The 22,970-nt window shown below is 45.9% G+C and overlaps 1 protein-coding gene across 1 annotated transcript in view; it reads right to left on the reverse strand.

Moving 5' to 3' along the window:
- LOC138507837 (E3 ubiquitin-protein ligase DCST1-like) overlaps positions 1 to 22,970 on the reverse strand; it is a 484,214-nt gene that overhangs the window by 193,154 nt on the left and 268,090 nt on the right. Inside the window, exon 6 of the mRNA XM_069625446.1 lies at positions 20,607 to 20,750. Within this exon, the coding sequence (XP_069481547.1) occupies positions 20,607 to 20,750 (144 nt within the window). The remainder of the gene's footprint in view (positions 1 to 20,606; positions 20,751 to 22,970) is intronic.

The following is a 22,970-nucleotide window of genomic DNA, read 5'->3' on the forward strand; positions in this document are numbered from 1 at the left end:
CGAAGAGTTCCTCGTGACAACCGGTAATATTCAGGTAAGGATTTGTATTATCCAACACAGTTCGATGAAATAATGTCAATTTGTAACCTGTTGCTTTCTCCCTTATTCAGGTGCTGAGAGAAAGTATGAAGCCTCGGGGAATAATGCCTCCGGCGGTAAAATCAGGTAAGTCTATTGTGATGAGGAGGTTTACCCTTGTTTGTCCCTTTGTTTCACCTTGCTGTCCTTTTGTTCCCCTTAGGGGCTGGGGTTCGGCGAGGATGCAGTGGAAGCTGCGCCGACCCGTGAAGAGGAATAGTACCCCCGGTGGTAAAATCATATAAGTCTATCGGGGGTAACTAATATTGCCTCTGTGTATTCCCTTGGCTCACCTTGCTGTTCTTGTCTTCCAGAAGGATGCGGTGGAATGTGAAGATGCTGCGAAGGCCAGTGAGTTCAGCGCGGCGCTGCAGCAGGCGAGGCGACACGCATAAAATAACTTCTTTCTTCTAGCTCGAAGGCGCGTTGGATCGGGAATTCAGGTAAGGATCAAAGGTATTGCTCTTGTTCTAGCCTTTTCTCCTTCTTTCTCCCTTTTTCTAGGAGCTGCAGACTCGAGGCGGGCGTGGCAGAAGACTGGATGCAGACTTGCAGGCACGGTGAGTGCAGAATAACGCGAAGCGCGTTCTGGTCTTCAGTCGTGGTTTAAATAGCCCTCAAAGTAGTCCCAGGTAAGTATTCCTCCCCAGCCCCACCCGAGTAAAAAATAGTCCCTAAGTAAAGTAGTCCCTTCCAAGCCTCTTTTAGCTTGGAGCTCTTGCAGCATGGTCTGCATCAGGTAAGTTTGCAGCATGGTCTGCATCAGGTAAGTTTTATTCTATGAGCCTGCCGCCTATTGAGCCAGGACTGACTCTTCATATGAGCCTGGCACCATAGACGCCAGGACTTCACCCAAATAGCCCCTAGCAGGGGTTGTTGGGCTTGCTTGGAATAACTTGATGCCTGCTTCCGGGGTTGCTGGACTTGGTCTGGGTCCCCGGGGGTAGGCATCATGACACGAGTCTCCAGATGAAGAACCTCAATAGATGGGAGTTGAGTTGTGAAGCAAGTAGGTCAGTGTGATATCTTCCCCACTGTACCTGCTAAACAAATCAGCCTCCAGCTTCCAAACCTAGGAATCTTGAAATTACTTGGAGCTCCACTCTGCCACTTCATTAGATAAACTGAGTAGGCACACTGCCCCGACTGAAACTTCCTTGACTAGGCAATAGTGCTTGAAATTCCTTGCCAATTCTCCCAACAGTCTAAACCCCATTTTGTTCAGGTGACTAATAAAAATGATGGCCAAAATATTGACCGTCTTAAATAGGATACAACACCTCACCCTATCTTTTGTTAGTTAGGAACTTGCCTTTGAAAAGAGCCTACCAAACCCTGTGAAATATTGACACGAAGGATCAGTTAATTTGTCCTAGTGGAGATGCTCCCATGTCTAGCCCCCACAACTGGACCTGCTTACACCTAATTTGATAACCGAATCAGGAATGGAGCTGGTGATGGCTCTGCCCTTTTTTCAGACCTCCATATAATCCAACCACCACTGAAGTTCTATCAGGGCTTCTTCTGTAAGGAGAACCAAACGAGCGTACGGAAGGCCTTGGCACAATTACTTGATTTGTTTGCTGTCTCAAGGCCACCAGGGAAAAGCTTGCTGCACAACAAAAGAGCATTGTGTGAAGGCTGATGCACAACAGTTCAACACACTTCTCCCTGGGGCAGGGTGCTATGGCGGATGGGAAGGCGGAAACAGGTAAGTGGATAAGCAAGGGAGGGGGTGACATTGAGGAAAGGGATGCAGGTGTGAGCGGCATAAACGTGAGGTTGCAGTTGTGACCCACCTGAAAGTGACGAGGGGGAGACGTGAAAGGCAAAGATCGGCCTGTAGCTGATGGCTTTCTGTGCCGTTATTCTCATGCCAGTGACATACAGACCTACAGCTGCCATATTTTTTGTTTTTGCAGATCACTGTAATGTAGACGACATCAGAATGAGTGCCCGGATTGATAAAGGTGGAAATTGACTTGCCAGCTCTCTCAATGGGATGCTGGCTTTTGGCATAACTACTGTGATTTTCTATAGAATTGCATGAACCTTATGAGTCAAATACCTCAGTCACACTCACAGTGTCCACCTTGAACCCTAGACACTACATCGGCCATGAAAGTATCAGCTCGAATTTCTCCCACTTGAACAAAAAGCCAAAGTGCTGAACCAAATCCTGCGCCATGTTCACCTGAGACCATAGGAACTCGTCTTTTGACATGACAATTCTGTAATACAAATAAATTATAATCCACAACCGCAGAGTCTCAAGCGCCTCTGCTACTGGCTACAGGAGGTTGATAAAACACTAGGCCACAGAAGAGATACGGATGAGAAGACAAAAAAATGTCCACACCCCGTGGAATTTCAGAAGTGTCTACTAAGGCCGATATATTGGGACAGTTAGTAACATGGCCTGAAAGTCCAATGGCACTAACGATTCCCCCTTCAAGAGGATGTCCCACTGCAGAAGGATGGTTTCCGATATAAATAATCCATTTATTGAATTTCTTGAGTTTCATCACATGACTCACCTTATGCTTTTTTCTTAAAGTCCATAGAATGGTTGGCCAATGGGTCAATTTTTAGCAATTTTTTAGCAATAGCCATAGCCATAGCCATATCCACTTCACCATAACGCAGATTCCTCGACTTTGGGATCTAGGAGCATCCAAGAGTCTATTATTCCTCTACCACAGCTGTAATCTTATCTTGTAGCCAGTGCAGCATCGTGACCTAACATTTCCACCAGAAATGTTATATACCCTTTTTGGCATGCCTATGGTTGTTGGACCTAAAGGTCAAGTTTGAAATCCCGCGGCTGGGCCTTTCAGCCTTCCGAGGTTGATCAACCAAGTAGCATTCAAAATGGGGTAATAACAACACCTGTTATTACTGTGCTTAGAAGCAGGCACACAGTCTGACAGGAGGCACTGCTAGACAAGAAGATAATATTATTATATTCAGACATCTAACCCAACATGAGTACTGTTATATCCACGAATGAGCCAAGCACGTGCTTAAACTATGGATAGGGCCTTGTCTGTGGAGGTCTTAAGGTAACCTTTACCATGGTCTGAACACCCTTGGTGTAACGCTCACCTGATTCCCACGGAGGCGCTGGTCTAGGCAGGAAGGTGTCTGTGACTCGAAAGGTGATGTGCAGGACTCGGTTGGCTTCTGGGGCTGAGCCTCTTCGCACTGTGTGTCGAACTCGAAGGGTGAGATTTCTGCAGGTGAGAGAATATGGGGGTTAATGATCTGAGCAGTTGAGTGTCTCTCTCTCTCTCTCTCTCTCTCTCTATTCCCAGCTTCCCCGTAGAATCCCCCAGGTCAACGTGCTCACCTTAGATAGGTGAATGCTGGGCTCTCCATCTGCGTCTGGTGCAGGGTGCCGTTGCCAGTTCCTTCACTGGGTAAAACGTAGGCCTCTTAACATCAGAGGATCGCTACCGCCGTTAACTGCACGAGCGGTGAGTTTCCGGACACCTTTTGTCCTTAAAGTCTTTAGGTGCGAGGGCACCTTTATGTAGATCAGGGTTTGGTATAATGCTTTCTCCTATTTGTTTTGCAGGGCTCTGGAGACAGAAGATGGTGTGAAGGGAGCCGAAGCTGGAGCCAGAGCCTTGGAATGGGAATGGAGCGCTTGGAATGCGTGAGTAAATGCAAGCGCTCTAACTGTTTCTTTTCTCTTGCAGCTGCGGGTTCGTGCTGAAGAGATTCTGGAAAACGCCAGAGTATTTGCAGGCGTCCTATTATGGCGAGCGCGATGGGCGTAAGTAAATACCTGTCTAATGTCTCTCCTTTGTCTTTCAGGTCCGGATTGCAGCGTTGGAGACCCAGAGTGCCGGTAAGAAATAACTATGCCTTTGTTTTCACAGGCGGAGATGCAGCGTGATGAAATGGGCGCTGCCGATGAATCAGGTGAGTAATGCGCTTCGTATGAAGGTTCCGTGCTAACCTGTAGTTTCTTATTTTGCAGGTGCTGCTGAAGACTGGATGCGGGGATGGTAAGTATTGTTCTTGCAGGTTCTGCTGAAGACTGGATGCAGGAATGGTAAGTATCATTCTTGCAGGTTCGGGCCCGGATAGAAGAAAAGCTGGAACAGACTCAGTGAGCGTTCTGCTGCAGATGCAGAATAACGCAAAGCACGTTTCATCAATCGGGTGTGGTTTAAATAGCCTTGGAGTGCTGAGGCGTCTTCCTCCACGGCCCCGCCTAGGTAAGAAAAGAGTTCCTGTTCCAGAAGAGTTCCAGTGTTGTATCCAGGGAGTGGAGCTTGCCCCACCCAGGTAAGAAAGTAGTTCCGGCTTACTGAGGATTCCTATGCAGCTGGTAAGTAAGCAGCATGGTCTGCTGCAGGTAAGTCCACCCAAGCATATTCATATAGATTATGAGCCCGGCGCTTCCAGTGCCGGGACCGATGGCATTGATGAGCTTGGCGCCACCGGCGCCAGGACAAGGTCCAAAAGGTCCCAGTGGGGACCGGCTGGTGCCTAGAATTAAGGTTAGGGGCCTGCTTCCAAGGACGTTGGGCTGGTCCTGACTCCTTGGAAGCAGTGATCATGACAGTACCCCCCCTCAAGGCCCCTCCCAAGCGTGTCTTCTCTGGGGGTTTTGGTTTGTCGGGGTGATTCAGATGGAATTTCTTGACCAGACGAGGTGCATGGACATATTCTGAGGGTTCCCAAGACCTTTCCTGGGGGCCGTATCCTTTCCAATCAACCAGATAATATAATTTAGATTTGGAGATTTTGGAATCTAGGATGTTCTTTACTTCGAATTCGAGTTCTCCATCTACTAAAACAGGTTCTGGGAGTTCGGTCAATCGGGTTTCTGGTTGTACTGGTTTTAGTAAGGAGACATGGAATACTGGATGTATTTTCATATGCGAAGGTAATTCCAATTTGACAGCTACCGGATTAATTATAGCAGAGATGAGATAGGGTCCAAGGTATCTCGGAATGAAGGTGCGGGGTCCTTTTAGAGGCAGGTGCTTAGTGGATAACCAGACCTGAACTCCTACTGCGTAGTGAGGGGCCTCTTTACGGTGTTGATCTGCTCCTTTCTTGAATTGAGCTTTAGCTCTTTGCAGATGGGCAGTGGCTTCCTTAAAAGCACGAGTGATCTCAGAGTGCAAGTGATCCACAGCAGGTGCTTCGAATTCTTGGGGAGGATCCAGGTTCGAGGTCCTAGGATGGTGTCCATATAATAAGAAGAAGGGAGTCTTCCCGGTTCCCGAATGAGTCGAATTGTTATAAGCCTACTCCGCGATCCAAAGAATGTCCTTCCAAGGGTTTTCAGTTTGTTGGAGCATGCAACGTAGATATTGCTCTAGAGTTTGATTTGTCCTCTCGGTTTGTCCGTCAGTTTGGGGATGGTGACTGGTTGAAAGTCTCACATCAATTTGGGCTAAACAACAGCAACTTCGCCAAAAGTGGGAGATGAATTGACTTCCCCTATCGGAGACCAAAACCGAGGGAAAACCGTGTAGCCGAACGATGTTTTCTAAGAATTCTCGGGCCAATACTGAAGCTGTAGGTAGGCCTTTCAGGGGAATGAAGTGAGCCATCTTGGAGAATAGATCCACGACTACTAAAATGGTATTATACCCTGAGCATGGAGGTAAGTCCGTGATGAAATCCATGGACAGGGTATGCCATGGACAGGGAGGGATGTCTAGTGGATGTAAGAGGCCGGCTGGTTTCTCCTTCTGACTTTTATTTTGGGCACATACACCGCAGGAGATTACAAAGTCTCTAATATCCTTCTTCCATGATGGCCACCAGAAATGTCTTTTGACCTTTTCCATGGTTTTGGTAATGCCAGGGTGACCCTCCATTAGTGAGTCGTGATAACAGGAGATCACTTGTTCTTGTATTTTCTCACTGGGCAAGTACAATCGTCCTCGCAAATATGGAAGGTCTTGATCCACAGTGAATTCTTTTCCCTTTAATTGCCAGTCCTGTAATTCGGCCGGAGTTAGGATTGATTTGACTGTAGTCTTGATGTCTTCAAAGGATTGAGCGCTGACCAAGCCCAAAATCCTTTGTTCTGGAATTATGGGTATTGGTTCTGGATTGGTCAAGTGTTCATCTATTCCCATCCGGGAGAGGGCATCTGCTTTTCCGTTTTTACTGCCTGGTCGATAAGTAATTATAAAGTCAAACTCAGCCAAAAACAGAGCCCAGCGAAGTTGCCTGGAAGACTGAGCCTTGGCCGTCTTTAGATATTGTAAGTTGCGGTGATCTGTCATTACGGTGACTGTGGGTCTGGCTCCCAAAAGATAATGCCGCCAGGCTTTAAAGGCCGATCTGATAGCTAAAAGTTCCTTGTCTGTAATTGAATAGTTGATCTCGGGAGCCGAGAATTTGCAAGACCAAAAGGCTACAGGATGTAATTGGTGTGTGACCGGATCTCTTTGTGATAAAACTGCCCCCATAGCTAGACTAGAAGCATCCGTTTCCACAATGTAGGGGAGTTCTGGACGAGGATGTTTTAGAACAGGTGCAGAAATGAATTTAACTTTTAAGTCCTGAAAGGCTTGTTCTGCCTCGGTAGACCACTCAAAACGTTTGTTCTTCTTTAACAGAGCGGTGATGGGTTGGACAATTCGAGAGAATTCAGGAATGAATCTACGGTAAAAGTTAGCGAAACCTAACATGCTTTGAACTCCTTTTACAGAGGTTGGTGAAGGCCACTTGATGATCGCATCGACTTTTTTCGAATCCATATGGACTCCGTTAGGGGACAATATGAATCCCAGGAACTCCACTTCAGTTACGTTGAAAACGCATTTTTCAAGCTTAGCAAAAAGGTTATGTTGACGTAATCTCTCGAGGACTTCTTTAACATGTTTCTGATGTTCCTCTTCAGATGATGAATAGACGAGGATGTCATCAATGTAGACAACAACACATACATCGATGAGTTCTCTAAGGACATCGTTCATAAAATACTGGAAGGCGGCCGGAGCGTTACAAAGTCCAAAGGGCATAACTTGATACTCAAATAGCCCATACTTGGTGCGGAAGGCCGTCTTCCATTCATCGCCCTCCTTTATTCGTACCAAATGGTAGGCTCCACTGAGATCCAACTTTGTATATATACATGCGTCTTTGACTTGGTCCAGGAGTTCAGGGATCAAAGGTAACGGGTATCTGTTTTTAATGGTGATCTGATTCAGGGCGCGGTATTCTATACAAGTCCTAAGGTCTCCTTCCTTTTTCGGAACGAAGAACAAAGCCGAGGAAGCTGGAGATTTTGAAGGACGAATAAACCCGTTACCTAGGTATTGGTCCAGATATTGTCTGAGGTGAAGATTCTCTGGCTCGGTGAGGGCATAAATCCTACTGCAAGGAGGAGTTGTTCCAGGTATCAGATCTATTTGACAGTCGTAAGACCTATGAGGAGGCAGGGTGTTAGCTTGGTCCTTCCGAAAGACGTCTTGGAATTCCTGGTATTCGGGAGGTAATTTGGGAACCTCAGAAGAGATTGCCGCCAATGAGACATCAGGCCGAGAATAACAAGTGGTCAAACATTCTGGAAACTGAACCGTCTTTGCTCGCCAATCGATCCGAGGATTGTGCTTCTCTAACCAAGGAATTCCCAGAATGATCTGGAACTGAGGGGCCTTGATCACATCGAACACGATTTTCTCCCGGTGTCCATCTTGGCTCACTAACGTCACTTCTTGGGTGGCGTGCGTTACTGGTCCAGAGGCTATCTCCGTGCCATCCACTGTAGTAATGACGTCTTTTACTGCCTTAGGGACAAGAGGTAGATTCATCCTTGATGCCATTTCACGATCCACATAATTACCGATTGCTCCGCTGTCGATGTAAGCTTCAATTGCATGCAAACGATCCGGACGTTCAGGGCTAATGAAGACCATAGGCACCACGAAATGCGAGGTCACGGGACAGATTTTAACGCTCGGCAAGAGGACCTCTACACTTGTCGGGCTAGGTCGTTTCCCTGTTCAGAATTTGTGGCACTGGTATCTGCGGCTCCTACAGCCTTCTTAGCTGGTTTCACTGGACAGTCTCGAAGAAAGTGCCCCGAGTTTCCACAATAGAGGCATAATTGCAGCTGTCTTCTTCTTTCCCGCTCCTTTTGGGTTAAAGGTCCTTTCATGCCCCCTATTTGCATGGGTTCCACGGTGTCAGCTCCCCTAGTAGAGGTCTGTGGTTTAGAAAACACTCGGGTGTCAAATTTGGAACGATCAGCCTTCCTGTTCTGTAATTTGTGGTCTAATTGAACAACTAAGTCAATATACTCTGAGCATTCTTGTGGAGGATTCACAACTTGAGCTAACACATCCTTGAGCTCTCCACGCAGGCCTCTGTAGAAAAGCGTTATTCTTTTGTCCTCAGGCCATTGGGTTTCCACTATAAGTCTGTTGAATGAAGCAATATAAGTCAAGAGTTCTTGATTACCCTGCCGTAATGAAAGGAGTTCATTGTCCAAGGCCTGCCCTTGTGGATGTCTTGCGAACAGTTTCTCCATGCTGGACTGGAAGGCCTGGAAATCATGAAGAACCGGATCATCCTGAGTGACTAAAGGGATCGACCAATCTGCGGCACTGCCACTGAGGTAAGAAAGTACGAAAGCCACCTTGGTCTGATCTGTTGGGAAGGCAGCTGGTCGACATAAAAAGTGTAGGCGGCACTGGTTAATAAACACTGCAAACTTCTTTGGGTCACCGGAAAAGCGTTCGGGCGGAGCCAAGGGCACATTACCAGGTAGATTGATTTGCACAGGATTTGAGGATGCTGAAGGATAACTTCCTCCTGGAGCGGGCAAAGGTGTCTGTCCTGCCTGCGTTTGTAGCAATTGCCTAGCGAGATCCTCTGTTCGCTCCTTGGATATTATCAGCTCTCTTCTTAGTGAGTTTGTTTCCTGATGAGCTGCATGTACTTCTGCTCTTAATTCCCCAAGCAATTGGGCCAAATGATCAGTGTCCGAGGTTTCCATTGCGCCTGGGTAGGAATTTTGCGGTGGGCTTCGCGTTCTGTAACGCTCACCTGATTCCCACGGAGGCGCTGGTCTAGGCAGGAAGGTGTCTGTGACTCGAAAAGTGATGTGCAGGACTCGGTTGGCTTCTGGGACTGAGCCTCTTCGCACTGTGTGTCGAACTCGAAGGGTGAGATTTCTGCAGGTGAGAGAATATGGGGGTTAATGATCTGGGCAGTTGAGTGTCTCTCTCTCTCTCTCTCTCTCTCTATTCCCAGCTTCCCCGTAGAATCCCCCAGGTCAACGTGCTCACCTTAGATAGGTGAATGCTGGGCTCTCGATCTGCGTCTGGTGCAGGGTGCCGTTGCCAGTTCCTTCACTGGGTAAAACGTAGGCCTCTTAACATCAGAGGATCGCTACCGCCGTTAACTGCACGAGCGGTGAGTTTCCGGACACCTTTTGTCCTTAAAGTCTTTACGTGCGAGGGCACCTTTATGTAGATCAGGGTTTGGTATAATGCTTTCTCCTATTTGTTTTGCAGGGCTCTGGAGACAGAAGATGGTGTGAAGGGAGCCGAAGCTGGAGCCAGAGCCTTGGAATGGGAATGGAGTGCTTGGAATGCGTGAGTAAATGCAAGCGCTCTAACTGTTTCTTTTCTCTTGCAGCTGCGGGTTCGTGCTGAAGAGATGCTGGAAAACGCCGGAGTATTTGCAGGCGTCCTATTATGGCGAGCGCGATGGGCGTAAGTAAATACCTGTCTAATGTCTCTCCTTTGTCTTTCAGGTCCGGATTGCAGCGTTGGAGACCCAGAGTGCCGGTAAGAAATAACTATGCCTTTGTTTTCACAGGCGGAGATGCAGCGTGATGAAATGGGCGCTGCCGATGAATCAGGTGAGTAATGCGCTTCGTATGAAGGTTGCCGTGCTAACCTGTAGTTTCTTATTTTGCAGGTGCTGCTGAAGACTGGATGTGGGGATGGTAAGTATTGTTCTTGCAGGTTCTGCTGAAGACTGGATGCAGGAATGGTAAGAATTATTCTTGCAGGTTCGGGCCCGGATAGAAGAAAAGCTGGAACAGACTCGGTGAGCGTTCTGCTGCAGATGCAGAATAACGCGAAGCACGTTTCATCAATCGGGTGTGGTTTAAATAGCCTTGGAGTGCTGAGGCGTCTTCCTCCACGGCCCCGCCTAGGTAAGAAAAGAGTTCCTGTTCCAGAAGAGTTCCAGTGTTGTATCCAGGGAGTGGAGCTTGCCCCACCCAGGTAAGAAAGTAGTTCCGGCTTACTGAGGATTCTTATGCAGCTGGTAAGTAAGCAGCATGGTCTGCTGCAGGTAAGTCCACCCAAGCATATTCATATAGATTTTGAGCCCGGCGCTTCCAGTGCCGGGACCGATGGCATTGATGAGCCTGGCGCCACTGGCACCAGGACAAGGTCCAAAAGGTCCCAGTGGGGACCGGCTGGTGCCTAGGATTAAGGTTAGGGGCCTGCTTCCAAGGACGTTGGGCTGGTCCTGACTCCTTGGAAGCAGTGATCATGACACTTGGTCTGATAGATGGTCAGTCCCAATTGCATCCTGATATGTTAACTAGGACCTACATTGCTTACAAAAAGGGCTTGAGGGCTTTGTCTTAGTCTCATGCTCTGCGAGAGGACTTTAGGCCATAAGTGATTCAGAGGTCTAGTGCGTAGTCAAATACTGCCCTGGCTGTGTGAATGTCTCTATAGCACACACTCACAATGTCTGCCGTCTGTGCTGAGACCTTGCACTCAACTGCACCCCTGTCCCCAGTGTTGCTGTCTGTGAGGGTGCAGAGTGAACTGTTGGACCATACCTTCCATCATTTGAGAATACTTAAGAAGAGATTTTGACCAGTAAGAGGAAAGTTGTTTTCTCTTATTGACTCTCATTGAAATAAAGTAAAATTTAGGTTTGAGACATTTTAAAAACATTTTGGGCAGAAATATCTGGTGTATCACTCCAAAAAAGAGAGTTGCCTGACATTTCTGGGACTTCTAATGTTGAGCGGGCACTTCTGCTACCCGGCTTCACTGCAAGGTCGGAATGCAAAGAATGGGTATCCCAAGACAAGTCCCCATGTTGGATGTGGGCCATTCTGCCCAAAGCCGTCAATGAAGTGATCGCGTCTCCATCCTTGTGAGTGTTGGACTACTTCTGAAACTTGATTATGAGCCCATATAGTGCCATCGACCCTCACCTCACCTTTCCCGTGCTTTCTCACAGCTGCCTGGCAAGTCGAAGCACAAGGTCACCGATAAATATGATGACATACATGGGAATCATAGAAATACAGTAGTGTTGGTACTGTAGGATACCACAGCCGGGAGGATAGCTCAGGGGCAACATGATTGTCTTGGAAGCAAGACAAGGCAGAGCAACACAGGTTCCGTCCTGTGCTAAGAGACTCGCCTCTGGTATTAAGCACGTCATAAAAGATTGATGAATTAATAAACGTTATTGAAACTCAGACGATTAATCATGAACACCTGCAAAATAATCTTGGAGAGCAGTATTTCTTTTAATGTTGTTATATTAGGAATACAGGAATACAGAAAACTATCCTTTAAGGGTAGTGGCGGCAGTGGAGTGGAGGTGAGCGAGGCTCCCAACCTCGCCGTTTCGCGGAGAATTCTGTCAGAGTTTTGTCAGAGCTTGCCGGCCTCTCTCAGCTTGGATCGTCTTGGCTTGTTGTCTCTGAAATTGCTTTTGAAAACTGAAACTCCAGCATCAGTTTGGTGCGGGAAGCAGTGGGAGCAGCAGTGGGTGGTCAGCGGAGGGTGGAGTACCTTGTAAACAAAGCAACCTCTAGCTTGCTTTTGCTTGCTTTACAGAGTGCGCCTAATAAACTCAATACATTCAACACACTGGAAAACTGCCAGCCAATGCAAAAAACTGACTGACCTCAGTAAAGACCTCATTAGGGTTGCCTTGAGTTCTAAATAAATCTCGTTGTTGGGAAACCAGTGTTTTGAAAGCCTGAAGGTTTTATGTCAGCATGGGGGTGGGGCAAGCAAAATGCCAGTAATTATCAGAAATTACTCCATTTCCATAATGCTCTAAACCTGAGTAAATGATTTAAGCATACAACTGTATGCAGCAGGCAAAACAAGCACGGCTACTGTCAAGTAAATAATTCTAGAGCCGTATGTAGTTTCAACAAAGCAGTTCGCACATTTAAGTACTCCAATAAATCCAATTTCTCACCGTGGGGTGGCGGTGGAGTGCCGGCGTTGTTCAAGTTAGGAGGAGGGCTTGAGTCAGCAGCATCTAACTTTGTATCACCGACCAGAAGGAGACTGCGGGTGGAGCTACCTTTGACCCACCAGTTGAGTGTGATCCAAGTCGCGGCCGCCGGGTGGCGTCCTTGGAATTTCTAAAAACTACAATTTTTGATTAATTCCCTCGGGATCTTGGTCAGATAATGTGCCCGTCAGCAGAAGTGAAGGAGAAAGAGAGCCTGGTGCCTGTAGACCTGCAATCCTGTCTAATGACTGCGGGGAAAGGGAGAATTCATCTTTCGGAACAAGATCTGATAAATTCAGAAAATCTCCTAAATTTAGCCTCATCCTTTGAATTGAATGCAATCTCCGCCTTGTTGGAGGTTTTCAGAGTTGCTAGAGACTACCAAGACCGAAGAGCAGGTAAAGAACTAATACCCATGGAAGGAGAAAAGAGGGCTTCTCCTCCTAAGGACGAGCCTCTTAATTCCCAATCTATGGCTGCTCTCAGCTTTGTTCTGGGCTCACTTATGAAGGTCTGTGAAGCTACAAAGAATAAAGTTCAAATCAATTTTGCCCATCTTCTGGAAATGATAAAAGATCGGGAAATACATGACTCTTCTCTGGTGGTGCTAAAATCGGCCTTAAATGATATAACAACTGAAATTCGACAAGAACGAAGTCAACAAATCACTATACAGAGATCAGATCAGATCCTCTCTAAATGTGAGGAGATGAAAAATGATATGGCCAAATTCCATCAGTATTGGCTGGAGAAGGAAAGATTGAAAGATAAGGAAGATAAATGTGGAAACTGTGCTCACTTAAAGATGAAGGCACAGGAGATGGATGATACCCCTCTTTCCACTTCTACTATGGAGGAGTTTGTCCGCTTGGCACGACTGGTGGAAATAGAAGAAGCTCTAAGACCACAGACAGATGAATCAAAGAGAGAAATAGAGATCTCTGGAAAAATAGCTCCCTCGCCAGTACCCAAATACCAAAAGGAAAAAGGGACAAAACCCAATGGGAAAATGAAAAAGAAGCGGAAAAAACAATTTCAGGAGTCTGTGATATCTATAGACTCTCATCAGTTTAGTGGTGACACAGAAATTGAGGCTTATCCATCTAAAAAGAAAAAGAATAAATCAAAATCCTCAAAGTGTTTCTTACGAAACCTTAAAAAAAAAAAACAAGCGATCTTGACAGAGCAGATGATGCCAAAGAAAAGCAAGCGGGTGAGGATAAATGAAGAGACTGAAAAGGAAAACACAGACTCTGTGAAATTGAAATCATCAGTTAAAAAAAAAGAAGTAAGCATGTCAACGGTGGGGATTCAGACGGATGTCATCAAACCCCCTTTAAAGCTTGCTCCAATTTTCCTCCCTATACCAAAACCATCGCCTAGGATTGCACCAATGTTTCTAAGGAAAAAGGAGGTGGGCAATTTACCAGCACTGGTGGTGGAAGAAGGGCGGCAGGGGGAGTTGGGTAAAAAAAATGAGATGCAGTGGCAAGACTCAAAGAATAAAATGAAGCAGCTTTCGTCTTTTGAACTTGAAAAACACCAGCCTTCTGGCCGGCCTCTGGGAGCTATTACTAATAACAATGAACAGGAAAAACAACTAAGAGGATTTCATCCCTCGGAGCCCAGAAAGAATGTTAATAAAAACAACCAAGTGAAAAACTCTGGTACCGAGCTGGTTCTCTACCTATCACGATTGCCATCAATGCAAAGGGGGAAAAACAAGCTGAATCGGTCAGCCATTTTGGCGGAAACAAGGGAAATACAGAGTTTGAACATCTATACATCAGAAGATATTGATGTTGTTGGATTCCCGTGTTCTCCAAATATGAATATTGCCAGACTGACTCTTAAATCCAAGCTTGGCTGGTCATCCGTTTTGGGGGCTAGTGTTCACTGGTCCCATAGGGGTCTTGTGGTATCCGAAGTAGAACCAAAAGACATGTCTGGAAAAAGTCTGGCCAACCCAAATAGGCCACAAAATGGATTGGAAGAGAGACAACGGAAGGATCCCAAACCATTGTTACCAACCTTGGCTATGGTCCCTGAGGTTGTCTCACAGATCTTACTTAAATTGGGTTTGGCTGATCAGCATCTCTAACTGCACTGAGGGTTAGAGCCCTATCATGGAACTCGAGGGGCACTAACTCGCTCTGTAATGATATTACGAGGTCATACATCTTTCTTTTACACAATCTGATCTTTGTTCAAGAAACATGGCTCCTCAAATCGTTTGACGTATAGGGTTTTGCTTCTCACCCTCAGCTGTCAACGAAAGGGGTGGTGGTACGTCCGATGGGGGGGTTTAGCGATCGTTTGCAGGAATAGGATCTTCAGGAGTTTGTATGTCCTTGCTAATGATGACTCAGGGATTATTATTGTAAGAGCAGTACTGAAGGACTTAGATGGAGATAGAGGGTGGTTATTTGTAAATGTGTACTGGAACCCTGTTCAATACCCAGTATACCTTTTGTACAGAAACTTTGGTACCTGTTGACCTTATTTACTATGCAATTTCCAAGCAATGATATACTATTGATGGGAGATCTCAACTCATATTGTCTGAAAGAGAATACGTCTGCTGTGGATCAAAGAAAGCTGAGGAGAACAGATGGGAGAGTTTGGGCTGAATTTATGAAAGATTGGGAATTACAGGCCTACATGGTAATTTGGAAATGAATAATGAGATTGCCCCGCATGGAGAAGGGGGTTGTCATACTCAACCATTGATCATATTTTCTCAGAACCAGTTTGATGCCTGTAGTCAATTTAAGATCGGGGGAGAAATGATGAGTGATCATGCCATGTCGACTGATAACTTTTGTATTCCCTTGACTCAAAGGGTGCCATATATGAACCAACCGCTCTCACTTAATACGGCTTGGAACAGGTTGGTCAAATTTATTAAGGGGGGTCAGATACTGAACGACAGATTAGAGACAATGATCTTGGATAATGTTCACCAGGATCTTCTGTGTCAATTTGAACCAAATAATTTTGTAAATCTTCTTTGGAAACTGGCCCCCCAAAATTAGGTTTGAATAAGATGAATCCAAACCATATGGATTGCTTTGATATTGGCATTCTTGAAATGAAAAAAGAGATAGTAGAATGGCCCTATCTCTGTTAAACTTTGCAAAAAAGGATAAGCCTGAGTACTCCTTGGAGGTTAGATAGATAAACAACAAATTTAGGAACCAGATGAGATCGCATCGTGCAATAAGACTACAGAAAGAGGGTGAATCTATGCTGAAAACTGTCAGTTTCAGAAACTCCCACAGCTTTTGGTCATTAATTAATAAAACCAATGTACATGGCCAAGAAACTATTATCCAGGAGCATTCTTGGGTGGAGCACTTTACACCATAAGATCTATGGTGTAAAAGAGTACAAACCACTGATTATTATTCTCTGGGGTAATTGGGCCCTGTCCTACACTGTGGAGGAGATTCGATTGAAAATAACTAAAGCATCAGTCTCCCATGCGGCAGGGCCTAATGGCCTATCTAATGCTATCTTGAAATCCAACCCAGATACTTGGTCCAGGGTCCTAAAAGCTTTATTTGATAACATCATTGCAACAACTATTATACCTAATCCCTGGAAAAGCTGTATAATAATACCGATTTTCAAGCATGGTGACCGCCTAGCTGCAAGCAATTACCGCCCGATATCCCTTCAGGATGCAGACAGCAAAATATTTGCCGGTCTGGTCCTTAGAGATCTTGAAGAGTGGGCATCAGCAAATAAAATTATGTCTAAATTTCAGACAGGATTCCGGAGGGGCCTCTATACCTCTCTCAATAATCTTATTTAACTTGTCTAAGCTCTGGGAGTACAGTCAAGGGGGGAGACCACTCTTTGGGGCATGGGTGGATTTATCCCAGGCCTTTGACACTGTAAATAGGGAGTGCCTGTGGTGGAAGTTGAAAAATTGGGGTTTCCCGAACCGCTGTTGGCAATTCTTATTGAATTACATCAAAACTCTACACTAAGAGTCAGATTATCGACTGCGGGTGATCTATCACAGCTGATTAGAATTCAGATAGGGGTTTGTCAGGGTTGCTTGGTGGCCCACTTCCTATTCAATCTTTATATCTCAGATATATTAAATTCCTTCCTGGCTCTTTTGTTGGCCAGTCCTAAGATTGGTGAGACCAAGCTCTCTTTCTTAGTCTACGCGGACGACATCATGGTTTTAGATTATACGCAAATAGGCCTCCAAAGGCTAGTGAGGGCACTGGGAGACTATGCATTAGCTAACGATTTGAAAATCAACCCAGATAAATCCAAAGTGATGATCTTTAAGCGCCCACTGACGAAAACTAAGCCTTTTTCTTGGAAAATCAATGGCACGGTTGTATCGGTAGTGGGGGAACTCATTTATCTTGGCTCGACGATTACCCCATGCTCCACTAACAATGAAAAGGTTATACCAATGCTGCTCTTTGGTCTTGCGTGCAATATTCAAGGTTTCCTTATTATCTGGGAACATGCTGAGGCGAAGCTATGGAAAAGAGTTCTTAGCCTCCCAAACTCTGTTCCAATGGCCTTGGTTCGATATGTGTTGGGTCTTCTTTCCCTTTTATTCTCTATGGAACTAAGATGGGTCTCATTGTTTAGACTGATAAAGGATGCCCAACGTGACACTCTCATGGGGATGTTCACTATCAAGTGATTAAGGGAGATAATGCTTTTTTGGAAATGCTTAAAATAAAATGGGCCTCATTACACGACTCCAAGGCTAGGATGAATTTTTTTCAATTTAAATTAAACATTTTTCCAACGTTGGAAATACTGCACATTCGTGACAAGCATGTCTATCCATCTGACGTCTGCCAGGAATGTGATGGAAATGTTTAACAGACTGTGAAACAGTTGATCCTATCCTGTCCGGGAACAAGGGAACTAACTTGTGGGAGATTAGAGAGGTTTTTTGACAGAGGGAGATGGCCCGACCCAAATGACTTTTGGGAAAGAATAATTGCTGGCAATGACGTTTTTTTGTCAATGGAAGTAGTGAAACTACTTAAAGTTTTAAAATTGGTTGATTATGTGATTGTATAATTTTGTAATAATGAAATGTTTTATTCTTTTTTGATACTGTGTAAAAAGTCGAAATTTTGTTTGGCTAATATGCACAAAAAAAAATGTATTAAAAGACAGGAGCTTGTAAAAGAGAGGCTGCGGGAGGGTGTGGAGGGCGCAGGGGAAGGGACAATGCTGGTGATAACACAGGGGTATTGAGGCTGCCGGGCTGCCCCCCCCCCAAAGAATGACCACAGTAAAATGCTGTAAAATGTCCCATGTAGTGAGATGAGGTATATCCTTTTCATTGTTACTCTTAGATTTCTCGCAGCATGGCTACATGCAGGGTCCAAGATAAGAATTTTACTGAGAGTATTTTATTGTCTATTTTGGGACTTTGATAGTAAAAGGATTTCTTATGGAGCAAACATGTCTTGGCTTAACTGGAATATTTTTAGCCAAGAGACCTTATTTGTGGCTGGGCCTGCTCTAGCCACGCAGTCTAGGTGGCATAAAAGATCAGGCATGTGGATACCTGTTACTCTATTTTTTTCTTTGCTGGGAGTGTGGGCCTTATTTTAAGGTGTGAGATTGGAAGTTATGCTGCTTATCTAACGCCAAAGGGTATCTAGTCATAGCATCGAATGCCAAAGCATCGAATACTTTACCATCTAGAAAGAAAGCCAAGGCTACATCAGTCTTATTGCTCTTTTTTGGAAAGCCATTGCTACATAAGTCTAGTCACTCTTTGTTGGGAGTATTGGGCTGATTTTAAGGTGTGACATGGGTAGCTATGCTGCTTATCTGAAGCCATAGCTACATCCGTCTTGTCACTCTCTGTTGGGAGTGTTGGCCTGATTTTAAGGTGTGAGATGGGCAGCTACGCAGCTTATCTGAAGCCATAGCTACATCCGTCTTGTCACTCTCTGTTGGGAGTGTTGGCCTGATTTTAAGGTGTGAGATGGGCAGCTACGCAGCTTATCTGAAGCCATAGCTACATCCGTCTTGTCACTCTCTGTTGGGAGTGTTGGCCTGATTTTAAGGTGTGAGATGGGCAGCTACGCAGCTTGTCTGAAGCCATAGCTACCTTTGTTGGGAGTATTGGCCTGATTTTAACGTGTGAGATATGTAACCCCCGGGTCGGGGGAATGAAAGCAAGGATCCCCGGCGCGAGAGCTGCGCCGAGGACCCGGAAAAAAGAAAAACGTTAGAGTAAGGGATCCTCGGACTTGGGCACTCGAGGGTCCCATTATGCTAAAAGAAAAAAAATGGTCACCAGCATGAGCAGAGTGACAGTTGAGAAAAACCCTGCAAGAGGGTTAGCGGCGCTCTGTTACTGCCGCAGCCTGTGCCTTCATACTGGTGCTCCCCCGACTAGTAGGGGGGAACTTGTTAGCACAGCCAGCCCCCAGGTGGCTTTCTATTACCGCTGGGCCCCGGGATCCTTTCATGACTGGCACTCCCCATAGCAGCAGAGCACCCAAAATGTATTTTTAGCCAGCCTGGGGGCTGAATTGAAATTAAGGGCCACCCCCTTTCAGGTGGCCCACCTAAACTCCCTGGGCCACACCTGGCAGACGTTGCCCCGGTGGAATGAGTAGTGGGGGTCTTCCATGTTGTCTCTGAGTGCTGGGCTGCATTTGACATACGCAGCCCAGCCCATATAAACACTTTGGGGCCCCCACATGCTGTTGCCGCTTCTGCCTTTCACTGCCTACTGCCCGCCCTACAAAGACTTTGGAGTTCCTCCACACTGTTACTGTTGATCCGGCTTGCCGCCTATTTCTACAAGAACCACCACCAAAGAGTGCAGGAAGAGAGAGCAGCAGCAAGGACCATGAGACAACTCTCGCCAAGTTGTCTTGCATGTGAGGCCATTATAAATAGTTTTTAATACAGTGCACTGTATAGACTTTGTATATATTTTTAAACACACTTTAATATTTTTAAAGGACTTTATATTTGTGTGTTTCATTTTTTAGTTCTGCAGCTGCTAGGTTTAAGGTAATTTGCATATAGTGTTGTTAACTTTGCCCCTTTTTTGTAAAAAAAAACTCACAAAACCCTGCTGGTGTACTGGAAGAAGAAAAGTAAGCTTTAAACAACTAAAAAGAAATGTACACCAGCATTCGTTTTGTCTGCCTTTCCTTTTGTTCTCCAGTTACTCTAACCTTGTGTTTTCTCCTTCAGGGTACTTGGGGAACCTGCGTATCCTAGCCTCTTGATTTTCCCTACCCTCACCACCTTGTATTTGTATTTGTATTTATTAAGTTTAAATAGCGCTTTACTCCAAAATGCTGCACATCTTAACAACAACAGGATACATTTAACAATAACAAAATAACAGTAACAGTAGAAGCAAATTACAATTTTGAATCAGACCAACAAAACAGTATGTAGAGCATTTAGACAGAAGGGAAGGGGGAGAGTAGTGGAGTAGAGCTGGGAGGAAGAGGGAGGATGGGTAGGGGGAGGAGGGAAACGGAAGGGGTGAAGGGGTGAGGATGGGGTGGAGGGGAAGTGGAGGGAGAGGATTAAGGGGAAGAGGGAAAGGGTGGGAGAGGGGGAGCCAGAAGGGGGAGGGGTATCATGGCGGGGAATGGAGAAGGAGAGATTTAAGGGACGTGCGGAATGCGGAAAACGGTGGAATAGAGCGGATTGAGAGAGGTAAGGAGTTAAAGTGCAGGTGGGCTAGGAGTTGGAAGGAACGGAAAGGGGAGGAGGCACAAGGGGAAGGAGGAACAGTGAGAAGGAAGTGGTCAGCGGAGCGAAGGGAGCGAGAGGGAGTGCAGAAAGAAAGAAGGGAAGAGAGATAAGGGGGAGCGAGATCATGGAGAGATTTGAAGACTAAGCAGAGAAAATGAAATTTAAACTGGGAGTTAAAGTGAAGCCAGCCAATGGAGGATAGGGTAGCAGAGATGGAGTCTCGGGAGGTGAGGAGAGCAGGGTTTGGAAACAGGTAAGATGCGGGTCAAGTTATAAGTGAAGGGCTAAGCTGTATATGTTGTGTGCCCTTCCACACCTGTCCCCCAGTATACCCCGCTATAGATGAGAAGCTACGCAGCGTATTTAAAGACTTACTTGGCTACATCAGTCTTGACACTCTTTATTGAGAGTGTTGGCCTGAACTTGAGGCATGCGAAATGTAACTACACACTTATCTGGATCCATGGCTGTATCAGTCTTGTCACTCACTTGGCCCTTTCAGCGCTATGTCAGGTGTGTTACTCTACAGTCCCCCCCTCCCATCTTATGGCAAAGATAATTGAGTCACTTACAGTGCACCAGTTTGCAAAGGAACTTGAACGTCATGGGCAAGCAAAGCAAATGGTTCAGAATGGGGACCCAAATTGTCCGCATGCATTTTTCATGTTTAGCATCGAACCACGTGCGACATCGCTCTTCAGCCTTGTCAGCAACATCTGCAAGAGAAAGCAAGCCCTGATTAAGGTCTGTAGTCCACCTCATCTGCCAGCTACATTGCACCAGTGAGACCTCAAATAGTGGGCGATGAAGAGAGCTGTGGGGGCAGTGGATCCATGATGTGCGTCATGTGTAGAGCGTGATCTGCCATCGGTAGTGTCTCGTTACACTGTGGGTTGTCTGGGTGGTAGACCACAATCAAACCCATTGAGAGTTCATATAATGCACTACAAACGTTAATCTGGAATGTAGTGAACTGCAGACAAAGTCTAAGGTTATTCCTGACAAGAGAGTCTGACGGCAAGGCAGGGCCTAGTGTACATTTTCGTCTTGCACGCTTAAAAACCTTTGCCTAAAGGAAACAGTGGCTTAAGATAGTGTATATTGTGACACCAGGGAAGCGGTCCATCCCTTACCACCAGTATCTAACATGATAATAATGCTGCGGGCTTTGATGTGCATGGTGTGGTGGCCAGCATAGTAATGGGTGTGTGACAGTCTGCATTCTTTGTGACCCAGCGGGATGCTCAATGCTCTATAGAGACTGCACTCCAAGAAGTGTACTAGACCTCTATCCCTGGGCTGGTGCTGAGAACAGAGACATATGCCTAAGAGACAGGACAACCCTGATGCTCTATATCTTACTCCTGTCCTATTCCTTTGATCTCAATTGTTCAGGGAGAAGAACGCCCTTTTGTTCTGTACAGAAAGTCCTAATACCCATGGGTGTCTGAACTCCTAACTATGGGTGTTTGAATAGAGTCTGTACGGCAACATCACATATCAATATAACCTAATTTGAGATTACATGACATAGAGAACATGTGCATAACACCAAACCATTCACTGGCTATGGCATAACAGTGCCAACAATGAACCTGCAAAATTCCTAGCAATCTCCCACATTGGAAGGTGCAGTACAGCCAAGAGCTATGTGAACCTTAGGTGGATCACACAAGCAACCAGTGATGCATTACAGGGGCGGGGGGGCGTGGGGGGGTCCCATAGGGGCGTCCTAGTGTGGCAAAGCTTCTAAAGAGGTGGAGCGTGTGCATGGTCTTCAGTTTTCAGTGCTCCCACCTGTGAATGGCGAACATAACGGATCAAGCAGAAAAGCATTGAATAGACCGTCTGGATGCTACTTTCAGATGAACACGTGTCTAACAGGAAAGAAATGATAAAGTTGTGCTTCTGTATTATTCACAACACTGTGGTGGGTGAAACACCAAGTGATTATATGACATAACGCTCAACTGACTCGTATCAGCACTCACCCAAAGCAACATCCCTCTGCTTTACCATCGACTGTGACCTCTCATTCACAGTACCCATCAACAAGAACACCCAAATACCATAGCACCAGCTCACACTCAGTCAAACCTTTCTTGTTAACCTTGTTTCAGAGCAGCTGTCCTTCCCTGATCATCTCCAAACTGGACATGGCTGCCTCCTACTCACAAGACTCCCTCTGCCCCCTCTTAAAGCTCTCCAGCACTCTGCAGCACACCGTATCACAGAAGTAAAGAATATGTGACCACATCATCCCCATCCAAAAGGAGCTGTACTGGCCCTCCCATCAAAAATCCCTGTGTCCAAGGCATCCTGCATCCCCTACAAAGCATAAACAATGAAAGCACCAGCCTACCTAGCTGAGAAACATACCATCTCGCAGGCCATTGCACTACCAGAAGCCACAACATCTCCAGACTGGAACTAAAATACTGCACTGGGGAACAATAGGAAACAGGCCTTTTCCTGTTATGCCCCCAGTCTTTGGAACAAGTCACGAACATAGATGTGACTGGACCTCTCTATCTTACACTTCAGGAAAGGCCTGCAGACCCTACTCCCGCCAATCTCCGATCACTCCTGTCAGCCCACCTTCTACCCTGCTGGGGCTCCCTCGTCCCATGCTCCCCCTACCCACTGCGACTGCCTCTGCTAACCCTTCACCCTAACTGTGAAACTGTGGGTCGGCTCCACACGTACAGAGCTAAATCCCATACATCCACACCTACATTCATACATACATATATTATAAGACATTAGGAGCATTCGAGAGGATATTGCACCCACAAATGAGAAATGTTAACATTTCACAGTTAATATTTGTATTTGTATTTATTGATTAATATGTATTCACAGACCATGCAAAGGAAGGTGATACGTTGATTTGACGTCATTATGCATTACACTTTATATTATAAGGAGGAAAGAGG

The sequence above is a fragment of the Ambystoma mexicanum genome, chromosome 1p (genome assembly GCF_040938575.1).
Source record: "Ambystoma mexicanum isolate Mex_15411 chromosome 1p, UKY_AmexF1_1, whole genome shotgun sequence".
Taxonomy (NCBI): domain Eukaryota; kingdom Metazoa; phylum Chordata; class Amphibia; order Caudata; family Ambystomatidae; genus Ambystoma; species Ambystoma mexicanum.